Source organism: Ambystoma mexicanum, chromosome 14, assembly GCF_040938575.1.
Source record: "Ambystoma mexicanum isolate Mex_15411 chromosome 14, UKY_AmexF1_1, whole genome shotgun sequence".
NCBI lineage: Eukaryota > Metazoa > Chordata > Amphibia > Caudata > Ambystomatidae > Ambystoma > Ambystoma mexicanum.
The window spans coordinates 31,412,111-31,430,448 of NC_090940.1; the positions used below are offsets into that span (position 1 = coordinate 31,412,111).

The 18,338-nt window shown below is 47.1% G+C and overlaps 1 protein-coding gene across 1 annotated transcript in view; it reads left to right on the forward strand.

The window, feature by feature from the left end:
* Window positions 1-18,338, forward strand: part of EAPP (E2F associated phosphoprotein) — a 109,111-nt gene that overhangs the window by 15,359 nt on the left and 75,414 nt on the right. The window contains exon 2 of the mRNA XM_069638457.1: window positions 15,181-15,362. Within this exon, the coding sequence (XP_069494558.1) occupies window positions 15,181-15,362 (182 nt within the window). The remainder of the gene's footprint in view (window positions 1-15,180; window positions 15,363-18,338) is intronic.

An 18,338-nucleotide genomic window follows, 5' to 3' on the forward strand; every position in this document is an offset into this window, starting at 1 on the left:
TCAAATCTCTGCCCACGCTAAGTAAACGCAGTGAGGTACTGGGAATATATATGGGGACCGAGAAAAGGGCATTTTTAAAAATCAATTACTGTAAAATGGGTTGCCGCAGTAGGGATGTTAGAGAATGGTGTCATGATTCCTGCCCATCATGTCCCCAGCTCTCCAAGATGTCAGGCTGGAGCCAGGCCACAATCACCTACATGGCCCTGAAGGGCCTCTCCATCCCTCCAAAGACCCACTTGCCGCTTGTGGCACCAGACTCACTCACTCCCATAGGATAACATTGGGGATTAGACTTGTAGTGCATTGATGGGGACAAGATGGATGCCCCCACATATTTCAGTTCCCAGAACTGCATGTGCAGTCTAGTCTTTTGGGTGTGGATCAGCCCAGATACACCTGGGATACCCAGAGACTATTTAAGCCACGCCCAGGCTGAGAAATATGCTTTGTGTTTTCTGCACCTGCAGCGTGATACTCGCCGTGTTCGGATCGGTCTCAAGTAGGCCTGCATCTTTCATCTGCGCTCAGCTCTTGCAAGAACACCGTTGGGAACAGCCTTACCTTACTGCGCTTCTGCCCATCATTCATCGCACCTTCTGTTCTGCGGGCATCTTCGGCGGTGTCATTCCCATCCCGGCACGATGCTTCCTAAGGGAAAAGAACAGAAAAACGGCATTAGTAAGCATTCTGCAAATCTTCGCTTATTTTTAAAGACTGTACGAGCTTCAAACGCTTATCTGAATCCCAGCCGCTCTGGGGGAACTCTGTCTCCGTAACTTCTCATCCATCTGCAAGAGGGAAAAGACACTCCAGGTTAGCGTGGAAACATCTAGAGGCGCCGCATTTGTTCTTCATAACCGGCATCCATATCTTGAAAACGTTGCGGCACTTAAGACACAGAAAAAGAACTCGGTTCAATACAAATATGAAAGGGCTGCATCGCGCCCTCACTCACCTTCAGCGCTACTCATCTCAGCAGCACGCCGCCATCCCCGGACGCCGGCCATCATCTAAGGAAGGAAAGGAACGAAGTTGGAGAACTGTTCAAAAGACTCATTATACTTACCTGTCAGACTCTTGCCAGTGAAGTAACTAGGCAGCAACGAGTCTGCATCAATCAACGTGCCCCTGCGCTGAAAGCAGGACGGAGAGCACACTATCCAAGAAAACAAGACCCAGTATCAGGCTGAGAGACTTCCCCATGGATACCAGGTGAGCGTTACAAATGGTGGTAGGATTTGGTACCACCGGAAACTCTGCTTTAACAATGTTGTTCGGAGGTCGCAAATCCTGGACCCCTTTGCTTTCTTCACAGGGTAGATGGTCGTATTCTATATGGGGATACACATGGTTGTATAATGCCTTGTTTTACCAATGCCATAATGGTCTCAAAAATCCCTTAGTCTTTCCTCCTAGAAATGGGTTATTACATAACTCGTGGCAATATTGCTCCTGATTTTAATTTAATCTGTACTGCTCCTGCACTTTCTCCAAATCCTTCTTCAAATATGGCGGTTTTCCTGACGAGCATAGTCTGTGGTACTTCCCTATGCTTTATCATTACCTGGCAAGGCACCTCAATCTCAAAGACCATCTCTCCTTCTTCTGCGCTGTCAAACAATTGCTCATCGGACACGTCTCTTAACAATGACGTCGGATAGATGCGCAACACAGTGCGCCATTTGTCTCCTTCCTCATCTGTGCCCGGAACCACCCTGTCCTTTTTGACCACTACTGACTTTTTTTTTTTTGATATAACATTTTTATTGATTTTTCTCATTGCACTATGCAAATAGAACATTGACTCCCGTGGAGTCCATCAACCTTAACATTCCAACACTTCATGGGTGCCTGTTTCGTAGCACAAAGTGATAACGGTATTACATGTCCACACTTTCTCATCCATTGTATGGATACTCTGGTATACAATTTCCGACATCCTAATGAGCGTTGTCCCACTTACCCCCGATCTTATCAGCTTTTCCAGGGCAGCCCCTGGCTGCATATACTCTTCGCTCCATCACTATGCACACGTCTATGTCATTTAGCCATTGTTCATGTTCCGGGGTTACGTTAGATCCCCGCAGTTTTGCTATGTTGCATTTGATTAGTGCTGTGGAGGTTGAAAACAGTAATTTGTCAAAGAGTGACATTGCACCCTCGTCCTCTGCACCCAACAGCATTTGTTTTGCATCTCTGGCCACAGTACAGCCCAGTACCCTAGACAATGTATCACAGCATTGTTGCCAGTATAGTTTGATGTGTGGACAGTCCCATAGTATGTGAAAAAAAGTGCCGCCCTCCTGGCAACAGCGTAGGCAGTTAGGGTCAGTGATTTTACCCCAGCGATACAGTGCTACCCTTGGGTAGTAAATTCTGTGTAGAATTTTTAGCTGTATGAGGCGAAGTCTGGCTGATATGTCGGTCTCTCTTGGGTACATTAGGATTGTTATCCAGTCTTCTGGCAGGATCTCTCCCACATCCCTTTCCCACTTGGATTTCAGATTCACTAAGTCAGGTGTGGCAAAGGAGGTAAGAGCATTGTACATTACAGAGGTGGTTTTGGCATCTATTCGGTCTAAGACTAGGTTCCTCTCTATGGGGGTGCAGTCTGCCATATTGCTCATATCAGGGAGGTGACGGGGTGTGACTTAGCTGTGTGTCGATACTGGTCATTAACAGGGAGGTTACATTTACCAGCTAGCTCATCGAAGGGTACAATCCCTCCTTCCATGATCACATCACCCACATTTATTATCCCCGCTGTTAACCAGCTCTGCCATTTTGGGAGTTTATCCAGCCCAGAGATATGTTTGTTTCCCGACAGTGGCTGCACAGGGGTGATTTTCCCTTCCCAGTGTATGCGATTGTGTGTCTCTGCCCATATTATTGCCTGGTGGGATGACATCTTTTTGGGGGTGGTGGTGTTGGTTTTCCGATATAGGGATTCCAGCAGGGTTATTGTCGTTCCTCTTGCGACATCAGGCTTAATGTGTGGTAGCGATGGATCCCCATGTAGCATGTAGTTTATTACTGCCATTTGGCTTGCCCAGTAGTATGTCTGTAGGCGCGGCGGTTCAATGCCTCCCTCCCAGATGGACAGTTGTAGGGTGTTGAGTGCTAGCCTCGGATGTCCGTTGTTCCACGGGAGTTTTCTGAGGGTTCTGTCGATCCTGTGAAATTCCTTTGTGGGGATGAGTAATGGGGCATTTTGGAGGATGTATAGGAATTGTGGCAAGGCCATAATTTTAAATAAAGCTGCTCTCCCTAATAGGGTCAGTGGTAGGGCATTCCAGGGTTTTGACATCTTCAATCAGTCTGATTGGATGGAGATTTCTCGCTTCATATTCGTTCAACAATATAGATTTTGGCCAGTTTACCCTCAACCCGCTGAAGGATTCATATTTTTCTAGTAAGAGTGTTACTGTTGGGCAGGAGGATATGGGGTCGGACAGCTACAGAAGCAGATCGTCTGCATATAACGAGATCTGTGTGTCCCTTAATAATATAGCTAGGGGCTCCATTGCCAGTGCGAAGAGCATTGCAGATAAAGGGCAGCCCTGTTATGTCCCTTTACCCAGTCTGAAGGGTTTAGAAGGCCACCCATTTACCCTGGTCTCGGCCTCAGGGAATTTATATAATAGCTGTACCCATTCCATGAATTGATCCCCACATCCCATACGGCACATTATTTCCCACAGTGCCTCCCAGTAGATAGTCAAAAGCCTTTTCGAAATCTATTGCTAGTAACGCTAGGGGACCATGAAGAATAGGAGAACTTTTTTAGTGCCATGTGCAGCCTGTGTATATTTATACGTGTGGCTCTTTGGGGCATGAAGCCGCACTGATCTGGGTGTATCAGTGACGTAATAACTTTCTGTCGTTGGTTCGCCAGTACTTTCGCTAAGATTTTGGTTTTGCTATTTATTAACTAAATGGGCCTGTACGAACTACATTTCTCTGGGGGTTTATCAGGCTTGGATGTCACGCTCATGGTAGCTTTCCTCAGGTCTGGGGGCAGTTGGCCATGTGTCTTAGAGTGTGTGTACATGCGTATTCTCTTCTCTTCCATATTTCCACCGGGAAGCCGTTCGGCCCCAGCGTTTTCCCAGTTTGGAGCTGTGATATGGCTAACACCAGCTCTTCTGTGATGTTTGCATCTAGTAGGTCTTTTTGTGCGCTCGTAAAGTTTGGTAGGGTAATCTCCTCTAGTACAGAGATGTTTGTGCGGGTCTCGAGGGCTTTATAAAGTTCAACGTAATGAGCTGCAAAACCTTCGGCAATGTCCTGGTCATTTAACAACGGTTCTGCGTTATCGGTTTTAATCATTCTAACCTGTTTGTGCCCTTCATCTCTGCGTTCCAGCCACACTAGCATTTTACCTGCCTTGTCCCCTGTCTTGGCGTTGTCTAGGGCTATATTTTGCAGTTTCTTTTGGGCAAGAACTAGTGCACGGTTAGTCTCAGATCTAATGCCAGGTGTGATTGTTCTGCTTGCTACACCTGTACTTCCGCTTCTTTCACCTTCTCTACGTGTGCTTTCTTATGTGCTGTTGTCCAGGAGAGGATCTCTCCTCGCATCACTAGTTTGTACGCCTCCCATAACACCCCTGGGTCATCGATTGACCCTGCATTTAGTTCGAAATAGGTCTTTGTGGTCTATTGGATGTGTACTACAAGTTCCGGAAAGCCCAGGTAATGGTTATTAAGTCGCCAGGAGGGTGGAGGAAGTGGCCTTATCTTTGTCAGTTCTATTAGTAGGGGCGAGTGGTCGGAGATTCCGCTTGGGAGTAGGGTAGCGCTGACCGCTTTGTGTATATCTGTGGTTGGTAGAAAGAAATAATCCAGCCTTGAAAGGGAAGCATGGACGCCTGGGTGGAATGAGTATTCCGTGGTTTCAGGGGTGGAGGTCACGCCACACGTTCCTCAGCCCCAATGCCGTGATGAAGGTAGCCAGTTTCGTGTGAGTGTCAGGGTTCCTGCCCCTTAGGTGCGTGCGATCCATGCCCACGTTCGTGACGTCGTTAAAATCGCCCCCGAGGATTAGTGTGTCTGAGGTATCATTGACTATCAGGGGAGTTACATCCTCTATGAATGTAGACCGCAATGTGGGTGGTGCGTACACTGCTAATATTGTCAGTTTGGTTCCACAGTGTCCCGGTCCTATAGATAATCTACCCCCTGTGTCCTGTGACACCTTGGAGTGTGAAGGGTAACCTTTTGTGGATCAGTATGAGAACCCCTCTCGAGCCTGTAGTAAATCCAGCATGCAGTGCCATGCGGTAGTTGCTGCATTTAAATAGATTGCAGGCTGTGCCCGCTAGATGGGTCTCGGTGAGTATCGCCACATCCAGCGAGTGCCTGTTTATAGCTTGTGTAACGTTTAATCCCACCACCCAGACCATTGACATTCCATGTCAGGAGTCGCAGGGTTCTTGTGTCGGAGCCCGACGCTGCCATCTGCGGTAGGGGGGCTTCTGTTGAGTAGTATGTATGAGGTTTTGAGAAGAAGTTCAAACTGTTGACTCGCAGTGTGTTGTGGCTTCACAGGAGTAAGCGTGCTGTGCCCACCGGGCCCATAAAAAACCATAGTTAAAACGTTCCCCAACCCCCTTCGTTATAACCCATTCAACTTGCGGCATCTAATGCCTGAACAGACGTTCAGAACTTTTCTTATCCCCCCTCCACTTTCAATGTTCCATTCATTCCCGTCTGCAATCGCTGGCGTGCAGTAAATAGATAAGAGCGTTACCTATCCTCTTTGCACTGTAGTGGGGGTCCGTTCGGGTGGGCCGCCAACTAATCTGGTGGCTTATTCTTCATTTCAATAGTCTAAATATGGCGTTGCCATCGTTTGCATCCTGATTTGTATTTTGTTATCAAATTGACCACTTTCTTGTCAGTTATTTTCTCCTTTTGGCAGTAGTTCAGGTTCTTGTCGTGGTCTCTCGGGTGGTGCTCTCTCTGGTCGTGGCCGGTTTCTACCGTTGTCTTGCCTGCGGTTCGCTCTCAAGTCACCTTCCAGGTGGTTTTGGGCCCAGCTCCATGCCTCTCTGGGTTCTGTGAAGTGCACAGTCGTGCCATTGTGGTACATTTTCAGCTGTGCAGGGAATAGTAATCCATATTTTATATTGAGTTTGAAGACGTTTCTTAAGTGGGTCGAAGGACTGTCTCGCTTTCTGTCCCTCCCTGGTGAAGTCGGGAAAGAAGCCAATCCTGGAGCCATTGTATGTGATGGAGCCTTTCGTTCTGGCCATCTGTAATACGGCGTCCCGGTCCCTATAGTTCAGGAGTTTTGCTATGACCGTCCGCGGGGAGGCTGCAGGTATTTGTCTTTTTGCTGGGATTCGGTGAGCTCTTTCGATAGAAAAGAATTTTGATGGGGCCTTGGGAGCGAATAGGTCTGCCAGCCATTGCTCGAGGAACAGCTCCATGCTCTGACCCTCCGATTTTTTCCGGCAAGCCAAGGATCCGGTTGTTCCGTCTCGCTCTGCCTTCCCCTTCTTCAACGCGCTCTTAAAGTGCCTTGAGGCGTGCCAGTGTTTCAGCCATTTGGTGGTTTACCGTTCTCAAGCCGTCCTCAGTTTCTGATATACAGCCCTCAGCTTCACCGGTGTGGGCCGTGAGTTTTTGCAGATCGTGTTGCAGTAGCGATATCTCCATACTTATGCTGTCCATCTTTTTTTCCATGGAGGTTCTTGAGTTGATGGCATTCATAACATCCTTTAGGGATATAGCTCCATCCTCCACTTCTGGTATGTTGCTCACCTTAGTTTGCATCGGTTGTGGAGGCGTAGCAGAGATTGTGTATTGTTCCATTTTGCTCTGCGTTGTTGGGTTTTTCACTCTTCCCCCATTGTGAACAATCTAGCTTTAATATGCCGTTATCTAGTTTCTCCTCAGTCGTCTTCTGCGTCGTCTCTAGTGCCGACGAGGTGACTCCAGATGTCGGTTATTCCGGGGCTTTGTGCAGAACAGTCTGTCCGATCTTCGCCCTTACATGTATCGCTCGTCAGTGCTTTAATCAGTGTTTGGTTGTCTGCATCTATGGTACTGTGATGCTGGTTGTTTAGTTCACTGTGTGGTCGGCTCTCCAGTTCCGGTGCATCAGCATCACCTCCTTTCTGTGCAGGCAGCTATTTCATGCGAATCAGGCTTGCAAGTTATTCTTGGTGCCACTCCCTCCACACAGTCGGTGGTTTGCGTAATGAGTTCAGCATTACAAACCGTGTTAGATTAGTGGGGTCGTTGCGTGAGTGTACGTGTCGTTTCCTCCATGTGAGTAGCGGCAATACGGTCAAGTAGAACAGCATTTATTCCATAGTGTTCAATGGCGCGCCGATGAGAATTTGACGGCTTACGTCTTGGGTGTGTATGCCACTCCCAGTGCCTTTGCAGTCGCTCAATCCCACTGAGGTAATATGTATTGTGTGTGTGTGAGGGTGTCACGGACTAGGGGTACAAGCCTTGTGGCAGCGGGGTCAGCTGCAGTATTTAGTGGCTAGCGCCAAATGTTCTCACCAATACCCCGTTGTAGGTTGATGTCCACCACTTGTGCTTACATGCAGCGCTGTACCCAGCTCGACCGCCAGTTCGTAGTGCAGTGCGTGGCCACACGCAGTAGTATTGCAGGGTGTGCAGGTTTACTTCACTTAGGCGTGTGCAGAACGCTTGTTTTACCGTTTAATTTAGGCGCTCAACATTCGTGTCATGGTGTAGCTCGCAGCTTGTTTGGTACGCCAATGAAATAAGATATTGCCTGATTTGTTAATATCGATCAGTCACACATCGCATGGAGCACACCACCACGGTCCACCTCCCAAGCACTGCAATCAGCGATCCCATAGCATTTCAGACTTACATTACTGGCGTTGTAACAGTGCGTTCCGTCGTGCTGGGGTATAGGCGCTACTGCAGCTGTGTTCATTATTTTTTATTATTGCACACAAGTCTCTTTTCCTGCCACTCACTTGCCAGGAAGATCTTGCCGCCCGCCTGGCTCGCTTTCGCCCGAGGAATCCTCCGGCTACACTGGTGTATCCGTGTTACCAGGTCTGTCCTCCCGTTTTAGGTGGGCTGCGTCACCTCAGTGCTGTCGGCGTGCATCAGAGGCAGGCCGCATCTCGCTCAGGCTTCTAGACCGCGGTGGGGCCAGCTCCGTTGCAGCACACTTCACTCCCGGTATCGGGGGATGTCCGCGTGTGCTTGCGTCCGCGTGTGCTTGCACGTGTTGGGCCTCTCCTCTTCCCCGGTCTTCCTTCAGCTGGAAACGGTGCTTGCTCGTCCTGGCCAGTTGTGGAGTCGCAGCGTCGCCCAGGTCCACAGGGCATTCGGATCGACAGCGTCTCTATGCGCACCTTGCTCAGTCCCGCCAGCCATCTTGGTTCGCCTTCACAGATGGTCTGCATTGTTTCAACACCGTGTAGCTCCCAAAGTACACATCGGTTTTCATCCAACTTGCAGCGGTCCGTTGTGGAAAGGTTCTGCTGTATATGGAGCCTTTTTTTGCTTGTTTAGTAAATCAGGAATGCAGGATTTGATGCAGGATTTAGTTGGCGGCCTCAGGAGTGACGAGGAATCGTGTCCTCCTAGCACCCTATCTGGGGCACTGGCTGTCCTATTCTTGGTACATATGAGCACCAGCAGGTGAAAAAGGATTTCCTATGAACAGATTTGCTCTGGTGTAACTGTGGGGTAGAGGGTTTTTATCCCAAGCCTGTACCGGTGCCTGGGCTGACACGATCGGTGGGGGTGCACAGATCTGTTCCATTCCAGCTCCTGGGTGTTGATCAACCTGGACTTGCTAAAATGGCAAAGAGCTTGGGCCATATGGCAAATTTGGGGATTCGTTTGTGGGGGACGTGCATTGAAATATTGTGGCCGGCTTCGATGGTCCCGTACGATGTGTCCCATTCTCCCACATGCCCAACACTGCACCCATAACCTCCTCCCATCGGCCCATTAAACCGGGGCCCCGTAAAAATCACCCGCTAGCCCGTGGAAACGCTCTCATTGGTCTCGGTCCAGGAACGTACCTGTCCATCCTTGTCCCATTTCGGTTTCCATTTGTCCCTGCTGTCCTGATTGTCTCTGTTGTTCCTCTGTGGAGCTCGTTATCGTTGCTCTTTCTAAACAAGTCTTTGCCAACTTTTTATGAACCAGCTTGCCCTCTGCCTTCTGTGCTTGCTCCATGCTTTCTTTCTCCTGCCGCCTTTTACAAAAATGCACAATGTGTGCTTGAATTTCCTGCCAACTCTTGCCCTCTGTTCCTACTACTTCATTCAGGTCGTGCTGAACTTATTTGGTGAGCCCCTTTTTTTTAACGTATACACAATGTCAGGCTTATGGGTACAGCTGGTCTGTTTGGCGACTGAAGGGTCAAATAAGACTATTTATTTTTTTATTTTATTTGATTTAATCTAAAAGATTTTTACAAAAAGGAAGAAGTGCATTGCTTGTACCAATCAAAACACTGTTTGTCTACTCAAGTCTTTTCATGATGCTAGAGGAAGAGAAGGAAAAGGGATCACAGGATGTCTGTTGGCCGAAGCGGCTGAAAGAGTGTCTTGTTCATGTATTCTAGGATCTTAAAAGCCACTAGTTGCCATGAGGTTCTATCTCCTGCTATCAGTTTAGCCCAACACACGTCTGGGTCACTAAGTTCGAACTCTGAGAATATTCCCTTCAAGTGCACTGTTCTTATTTGGCGTGTGCTAGGGCATGACAGGAGTAGATGTTGGATTGATTCTATTTCTGGTGACCCCTTGCAAAAGCGACAGTCCTTGGACAACGACTCTCCTCTGATCGCCAAAACTTCATTAGTCGGTAGAAGATTCAACCTTGCGCTCATTAACAAGTTGCACGCCTGCCTACACGGGAATTTTTTGACCTATGGTTGCAGTTCGTTGTACTTCCTGATGTTCAACGGCAAGCGACGTGTCAACTTGTTCTGTGCAGCTGCTGCTTGAGTTTGTATCCAATCAAGCTCCTTTAATCTTGTTTGAATTTTAGTTGGATTTCTTACTAAGTCTCTTCGTCACATTCCGTGGTGGCCAGTACCTCATGGTTTTTGTTTAAACCAAGCCATGAGCGTCTTGTTTTTACCGCTCCTGCTTTCTTTGAGAATTAAATTTAGTATAGTTTCATTAGACATTATGCACTTGCGGTATAACATCAGAGTATTGATTCTCACTAAGCCTCCCAGTGATAATAAACTTAGTTCTTGTCTTATTATCATCACAGATGTGGAATAAGGAAGGCCTAACGTTGATCTCCACAAAGTCGCTTCCAATTTTGGCCACACAGTCGACGGTACGTTTGTCAATGCATCTGCTCCATACGTAAGAGTGGTGACCGCCTTTTGTTTATAAAAGTCCAGAACTGGAATTGGCGAGAAGCGACCAAACTTTCTGTTGATTGCCTTTGCTTGTGCTGTTAGCTTTTTGGTCGTTGCTTTTAGGTGGTCCTGCATTGCCAATTCCGTTCGTGAACTGTCTAAAATTACCCCCAGGTATTTGAATTCTTTCACTTTTTCCACAGGATGACTTTCGAGATTTGCAGTAAGAAATTGGAGAATAGATTGAATATCTTGGAGTTAGAGGTTGTACGAGAAGGACGTGAAGACCCATTACACAATAAGAGTAATAGTGATGTTAATCCACGTAGGTGGAGAATGTTCATGTAGTTGGAGAGGAGTAGGAAACCCCTGCTTCTCCTGGAGTTAATGTTTAGTTAAGGTTGCATCTCACTGGATTGACGGTAAGCCACTGGAAACCCGTCATAAACTATGAAGCGCACAAAACTAAAGATCCAGGATTCTGCGCCCAGTCATTTCAATACATATTTTAATGAGTTGCCCTTTAACTCATTAAAACATGTATTGATATGACTGGGCGCAGAATCCTGGATCTTTATTTTCGTGTGCCCTTTTTTTAAACATGTGATAGAAGATAGCCACATTCTTGTCCCTTGCTTCTCCCGTCTCTGCCCACCACATTTCTTGAATTGAGTATGGTCCGTAGGATACTCATTTAGGTTCATTGTCGGACACATCTGGGTACATCATTCTCAATGCCCCCCAAACATGTGCCCTATAATTATTTAAAGGCTGCTCCATCATAGGTGTTCGTGTTCAATTGAACTCCTGGATATTCCAGAGCTCATCTGCCCGTTCCCCCATCAAGGCAGTGAAAAGGCTTTTCATGTCCCCAATCGCAAACATGATACCAGTGGTTTGTTCTTCCAAAGCATAAATCCACGCCCCCCTCTGCGGTGAGCGAAGGAAGCGTCTTCATTAGATTATTCCGGCCCATGTGTGACCACAGGACATACTATGCCTTCCCCTGGCCCTTCTGGAGTAGTGGGAATTGAGTTGCCCCTACGTTTACTGGGGTTTTCTCAATCTGTCCTTGGCCTCTCCCTAAAGCCATGTGAGCCCCATGACCTGTCCAAAGGCCCCATGGTGTGCTTTCCCAAATTACTGCTAGAGCAGGAGGCACAACTACTATCCCTTGTCCTCCCTGCTTGTCATCGGTTTCCCATTCACCCTCTTCTTCCTCTGTCCCTATTGCCACATCCCCTATTCTTTCCATGGGGCGGAAGCATATTTGGCGTTGCCATAGCATGCTGTTTCTTTCTCCTTGCTCTGATTCTGTACCTGTGGTGGCATTTCCTTCCTCCAAATCCACATTTACTCCCTTTTTAAAACAGATTTATTGTACCTAGCAAGGATCTAACCATGCCTTTAATCTCCCTCCTCCACCTACATTTACCTCCTTCCTGTTCTTCACTCCTGCTCTGTTGTAACTGTATTACTTCATTCTCTGCTAAACCAACTGCTTCTATCAGTTTCCGTTGTTCCTGCCTCTCTACTTCTGTTCTGGGGGAGGGGGGAGGGGACCGCTGGAGTGGCTACTTGGGAGTATGGAGGTTCAAACTTGGGGTTCGTATATCCTGCGGGTGTCAAAGGATAGCACCGATATGGGGACGGTGTGGAAGAAACTCCTACACCCTCCTTTCTTGTCCCCTCCTCAAAAATCCTCATTTTTATGGGTCTTCACGTCCTTCTGGTACAACCTCTAACTCCAAGATATTCAATCTATTCTCCAATTTCAAACTTTTATGCTTGGTCACTAGGAAAGTTCTCCAACATACCCTTATCATAAGACCCTTTGTTAGGCCAGGAATTAAGCATTTTGCCTTTTGTTTCCCTCAAACATTCTCGATGGTATTTCAACATTTTTACCTTGTATCCAGGGAGCCCCTGACATAAATGATTCAATGGAGTCTCCATACTGAAGACCAATGTAACTCGCACAAATTTTCAAAAATGGCGATGGAACCAAACCCACAGCACAATTGCCCACAATCACCCTTTTATTTCCCTTTTTCTTAAAGAATTTCCTGCACTTTTCTCTCCTTACTTCTTCACCACACCGTCACTGTAATCAGGTATACACTAAAGACAGCATATTTATCAAAACTCGCATCTGCGAAAAATCCTCTTTACTTCTCTGAGATTACTCAAGCATAAAAAGGAGTGAAATGCTTTCCCCTACAACAATACTGTATATCTCTTCTTTACTAGTACAACACTCTTGTCTACAGGAGGATACCCTTCACTACTTTTACTAACCAAGAAAAAGCAAGATGCAGGCTCCGTCCTCACAATCGATACAAAGTAAGGAGTTACCAAGGGTACTCTCCAGAAAGGTATCTACAGGTGGTTTTACCCTAAAATGCCACCTAACCTTAAGGCAAGGGATCCTGCCAACCAGACGAGCAACCTGAAGGGTATCAAGACTCCTTACAATGGACGTGCAGGTGCGGGAGACAACACCTCTAAATTAACAAACTTGGTAAAAAAACGTACGACCTAGAACCATGAATTTACTCCTCCCAAAAATTCTTCCAACCTGCTTGACCTCATCTATCCTTACATGTGCCTATCGTGCCCTATCCAAGAATTAAAAAAAAAACATATTTTCCTCTGTTACCCTCTTGCTTTACCTGGCAAAGATGCAATCTCACGAAAGTGAACCCCGAAGCTCTCTGACGTGGTGCTCCTTTAATCTGGCCTGCGCAGCCGGGCCACGGTACCACACCGTTCCACAGCCAAGCTGGGTAGACCGGAGACCCCTAATGTCACTGAGAGCCTGGGGCCCACCCAGGGACGCCAAATGTAGGATTGAGCCTTTGATCACTGTAACTAAAAGCAGGCCCACCCTTAAAGAGTACGTACACGCTTTGTCCGTAATGCAAGTTGTACAAAGAGCCGGGAGGGGTTAGATGACATCAGAGTCAAACTAACTTGTCTCCCCAAACCTCACACGTATTATATACAGTTTGCAACAGTTAACACTCCCAAAGGTTTTGTTCACCCCTACACATGGTTGGTTAAACCTATACAATGTAACCATATTCCCTTCAGTTCCCACACTTATTGGATACATTCATCTAAGCACCATCCTCTGACTTATAATTGCATGTTTCATATTTACACTATACCCCTCTGGGGCCTTTCCATATTTGGTCATAGTCCCATCTCCTAGTTTACACAATTTACAATTTCCATTATCGCAGGTTCCATCTAGTTTGAAACCTTTACCCCTACTTGTGACTCACACGGCTATTCTATGGAAATTCTATTGATGTAAAGAGGAGAGCGAACACATTTCCTTTTTGATCTATTGTCGCTGGTTTTATTGCCCAAACATGTTGGCGTCACACTTCATTCTAAACTATGCGACTTAACATTTTCCAACCCACAGACGACTCTATTGAAAATCAATGATCTGTCTGTGCTCCTTTCCCCTCAAGCAGCCCGCATCAGGTTTAATTGTCCAGCACTAACAGGTGGCCGGACTCCTCCTGTGATTCAGTAACAGACTCCTATATACTTAGAGATTGCACCCCCCCTTCACAATGCACCATAAAAAGGCCTGTCTTAAACGGACCATCTGATAGTCATCGCAGCTGCTGCTGTCTTTTCTTTCCCCAACCTTGTAAAACTCAGTCACACAGTTAAATTGCCCAACACAGGTTTTTAGCCACACAATTCAACAGATCTGTGTATGCATACTGCCCAGACCCCATGTGTACCTATACATATATGTTAAGGACTACTGCATCCCCTCACAATGATTTTCTCATTGCAGATCTCTTACCTTGCATACACATGTAGAGCTCCCCGCTGCCTGATAAGCACTATGTGAAATGACACACCTGTATAGCGTTTATATTGTCAGTAGTTTTGACACTTTTGCTGTGCACATGCAATTCGAAAATGTATCGACTAAAACGCAAACACTAAAAATAACGCTGATCTCATTCCCATTAGCTACACTAGATTCATACTATGTTGTCACATGTCAACATTGCCGTCGCCCTATCCACCAATATGGTGCACGTGATTCAAACTTCTCTTCACCCGTGGGACACTTATCAACCACCCCAACACCCTCTACTTGGATGGCCAGATATTTGGACCTTCTAACCAATTCCTATCACAGTTTACTTCCGTCTCGTGCCAGACTAAACACTTTTCAAGTAAAGGCAGTCACTTGCAACTGGTCTGGCACAAAATATAAAAATGGCAATTGTTTCTGTGGCAAAATAGAAAATCTGGCAAATTTTGGTCTTTTTCTCCCCGGTACAATGATTTGTGGAGGAAATATCTCCTAACCTTACTTGGAGGCTTTGGGCTATCTTATTGCAAACCTGCTTTCTGCCGGTTGTTGAATCGTCTGTTAATAGTGTTTGTATGCTATATCCCATATGCCTGGGGGCGGGGAGGGGGAGAATTGTATTACTCACTCCATGAGCCAACAACCTGATGTTTTTATGACCTTTAGTATGTTTTTAACGAGTTAGTGACTCTGGGTTTTATTGATGTTCTCTCTTATTGATATGGTTATATTAGATTGTGATTCTATGCACGCATTTGCATGGTTATTGTTGTATCGATTATTTCATATTTGTAAAACAAATTCATTCAATCTGCGTCAATACATTCTCATTTACAACTCGAGCAAAGTGCCCTGATGTTAGCCTGTGTCTCTCTGGAAAGGCTCACATCTGCCAATAGCTTCCTAGACATCAATGAATTACTGACCCATTAAGTCTTCTATGCTTCCATGGAGACATACCTGCCCCTACTTATTATTTTCTGTATTTGCAGCTCTGAAGATGAGGTGGACGTACTCCTGCATGGCACGCCTGATCAGAAGCGGAAGCTGATCCGGGAATGTCTGACTGGCGAGAGCGAATCTTCCAGTGATGATGAATTTGAGAAGGAGATGGCGGCGGAGTTGAATTGCACCATGAAGGCTTTGGAGGGTAGCTGGAAATCTCCAAACACAGGTAAGAGTAGAACACCTGGGCTTTGTACTCTGAAGCATTGTTACTTTCCTGGGCCAGTCATCTCCCTGAAGTGAATGCAAAGCTCTTTTGTGTCTCCTCACTGAGGTTGGCTTAAGTTTCCTTGTGCAGCCTCCCTGTGCAGATTGTTCCATCCAGTGTTCAGGTGGTTACTCCTCTTGTCTAGCTGAAGCTGCAGGAGACCTTGCTATAGCTTGCATTGCGCTGTTGCAGCCGTGCAAGGATTTGCATGGTCACTAGTGAGGGGCTCCCTTGTTCAGACTAAGAAAGTGGATGATGCTCTGCTTTACAATAGTAGTGTGGGCAAACTCTGTTCCCCACTTGCAGGGTTGCATCCATCTAAACATCTGGCAGCCCACCAGTTGGTGGGGTGGCCAACTTCACCTTTCACACAACCCTTCCCAGGCTTCCTCCTGTGAATTTGGATCTGAATCCGACCCCATTCTCAATCCGGCCATATCTGGGCTTGGTAGCTGTAGCCCTCGCTCTGAAAAGCAGGCAAGCAGCCATAACCATGTTGTTATGGGTATCAGGCAGGTAGTTGGGGCAAGCTGGGTGGAGGCTTGGCAGGCCTGGCATAGGCACACAAAACCCATAACAAATCCCTCCTTTCATTCCTTCCTAGTGTTCGTAGTAACTTCTTGGTTACCCCTTCCTGTTGCCAAACAGGAAGTGCATGATAACTCATGAGCTCTCTAGTGTTTGGGTGTGTCTGGATATTTAAGCCACACCCAAGATTCTAACAGTGCTTCGTGTTGCTTACTGTGAGCTGTATCAGCAACACACTTGCCATGCTCTGGATCAGCCAGCATCTGCTTACCTGCTCCGGATCATCCTGTTTCTGCTTACCTGCTCCGGCTCATCCTGCTTCTGCTCACCTGCTCCGGATCATCCTGCTTCTGCTTACACGCGCCGGATCATTCAGCTTCAGCTTACCTGGTTCTTACTCCACGCCGCAGCTATCTCCAGTCAAGAGGGGACATCTACACCGGCACCTGTAAGAACAATGAAAACAGCGTTAACACGCGCACATCAGTGACGCTGCGCATACTCACAGAATCTTCCCGCGACGCTGGAATCTAGGTCAGTTGCACGAGCGCACAAACCCCTGTAAGAAAGAGACATTATTCATTGCGCTCGCTCCAAAAACACGGACACTTATTTCACTGCGCTCTCTCTATGCGGTGCATACTTACCAAAAGCCTCTGTGCAAACTTACCTAACCACCAAGTCTCTCTCTATGCGGTGCATACTTACCAAAAGCCTCTGTGCAAACTTACCTAACCACCAAGTCTCCAGTAGCGCTGAACCCGTACTCGAGGCGCTAATACCACATAATTTCTCCTGCCAGGGAAAGGGAGAGACATTACCAGGCGCTCTCCAATTGAAGGCTCTGCGCAAACCTACCTGCAGCTAGCTTCTACACGCAGCGCTACTCGCCCACAAAAATACCAGCAAACCAAGTCAATACGGACAATTTTGGACACTCAACATTCTCCGTGCAACGTTCACTTGTGGGAAGGACTTTCTAGCCAGTGATGAAACTGGCGCCTTGAACTCCCGTCCTCGCTGTGAAGGCATAAAACAGCGTTTGGCATCTGAACTCAGCCTACAGACATAAGCACCAATCGCATGAGTGAATCGTGCCCCTGCAAATGCAGGATGGAGTGCACATCCTACTAAAGATCAAGGTATTCCTCCGGGTGAAATAGGGGAAGTGAAGACTCTGGGTCGAGGGAGGCTCGTCCATCGCTACAGCAGACACACGGGTGAGTGGGACATGTATCCTATTCACTCATAGGAACAATGTCTGGCCACTGCCGTTTACATGTGTTTCTGGCAGGGACACCCCCGGGGTACAGCAGGTTGTAACCACACTAGACTCAGACTGTTTACTGCTCGGAAACAGTATTCACTTCTGTGAGGCATCCTATGTAGACCGCTCAGTGGTTTGTTAAACCAGGTGTGAATAGTCAGAAATCATAGTGCCATTGGTGCAAGATAGGGTTCTCTATTTATTTAACTTGTATCTATGTGGTGTGCTGGTGCTACCGAGACGAGATGTGCCAGTTGTGTGCGGAGTTTATGGGGCATTGTGGTGCTTAATGAGGAAAAACTCTCTAGATCCCTACCACCCCCCCCACCCCCCTGCCGCTTACAGACTATTCCAGGCACACTAAATAAAGTTTGCAGCTTGTGGCCCACCAAAGGTGGTCTGGGCTATTCCTAAGGTTGTGACGCTGAAAGTGTAAAAAGTGAGGGGAGCACGTTGTTGCTATGGCTGCATCATTTTAGGTGTGTAGTGTAGCATTTTATTTTCTTCTTTTTTTGCAGGTATACAAGAATTGAAATACTCCTCCCTTGTTAAGTTTACTCCCCATTCTCTTACCAACAATACCATTTCCAACACTTGATAAATATTCTCCCCCCGCACTCCTCCAAACACCTCTGGAATGGGTATAAAATCAGTTATCAATCATAGGTTTATACTGACACCAAGAATACTTGGTCTCTTCAACCATGTCCCCTTGGAGATCTACTGCTGTGCCATCCACCGTATCTCTTCTCATCGCTCTTCTCCATGCTGCAGAATCCGCCCTGCCCCACCTATGCATGTCTCTCCACCATTCATCAATATTAGGGCCTTTTGGTGATTTCCATGACATGGCAATCCTGCATCTGGCCAGGATGCACGCCAAATCTTTTAATTTTGTGCCCCGTTTCCTCCCCTTTGTACACAGAAAGTGGCCCAGCATGTAGGCCTCTGGGAAAGCATGTAGGCCCTGGCCGCCCTTTGTGTAATCTATATGTCCCCCACTACCGGGCAAGCCCAGAACATATGTAGCATCCCTGCATCAGCTGACTTGCACCTGGGGCACCTTGACCCCGGCAACTGAGAGATTTGCTTCGGTGTCATGTATGCTCTGTCACTCATTGTTTCATCTGTAATCTCGCATT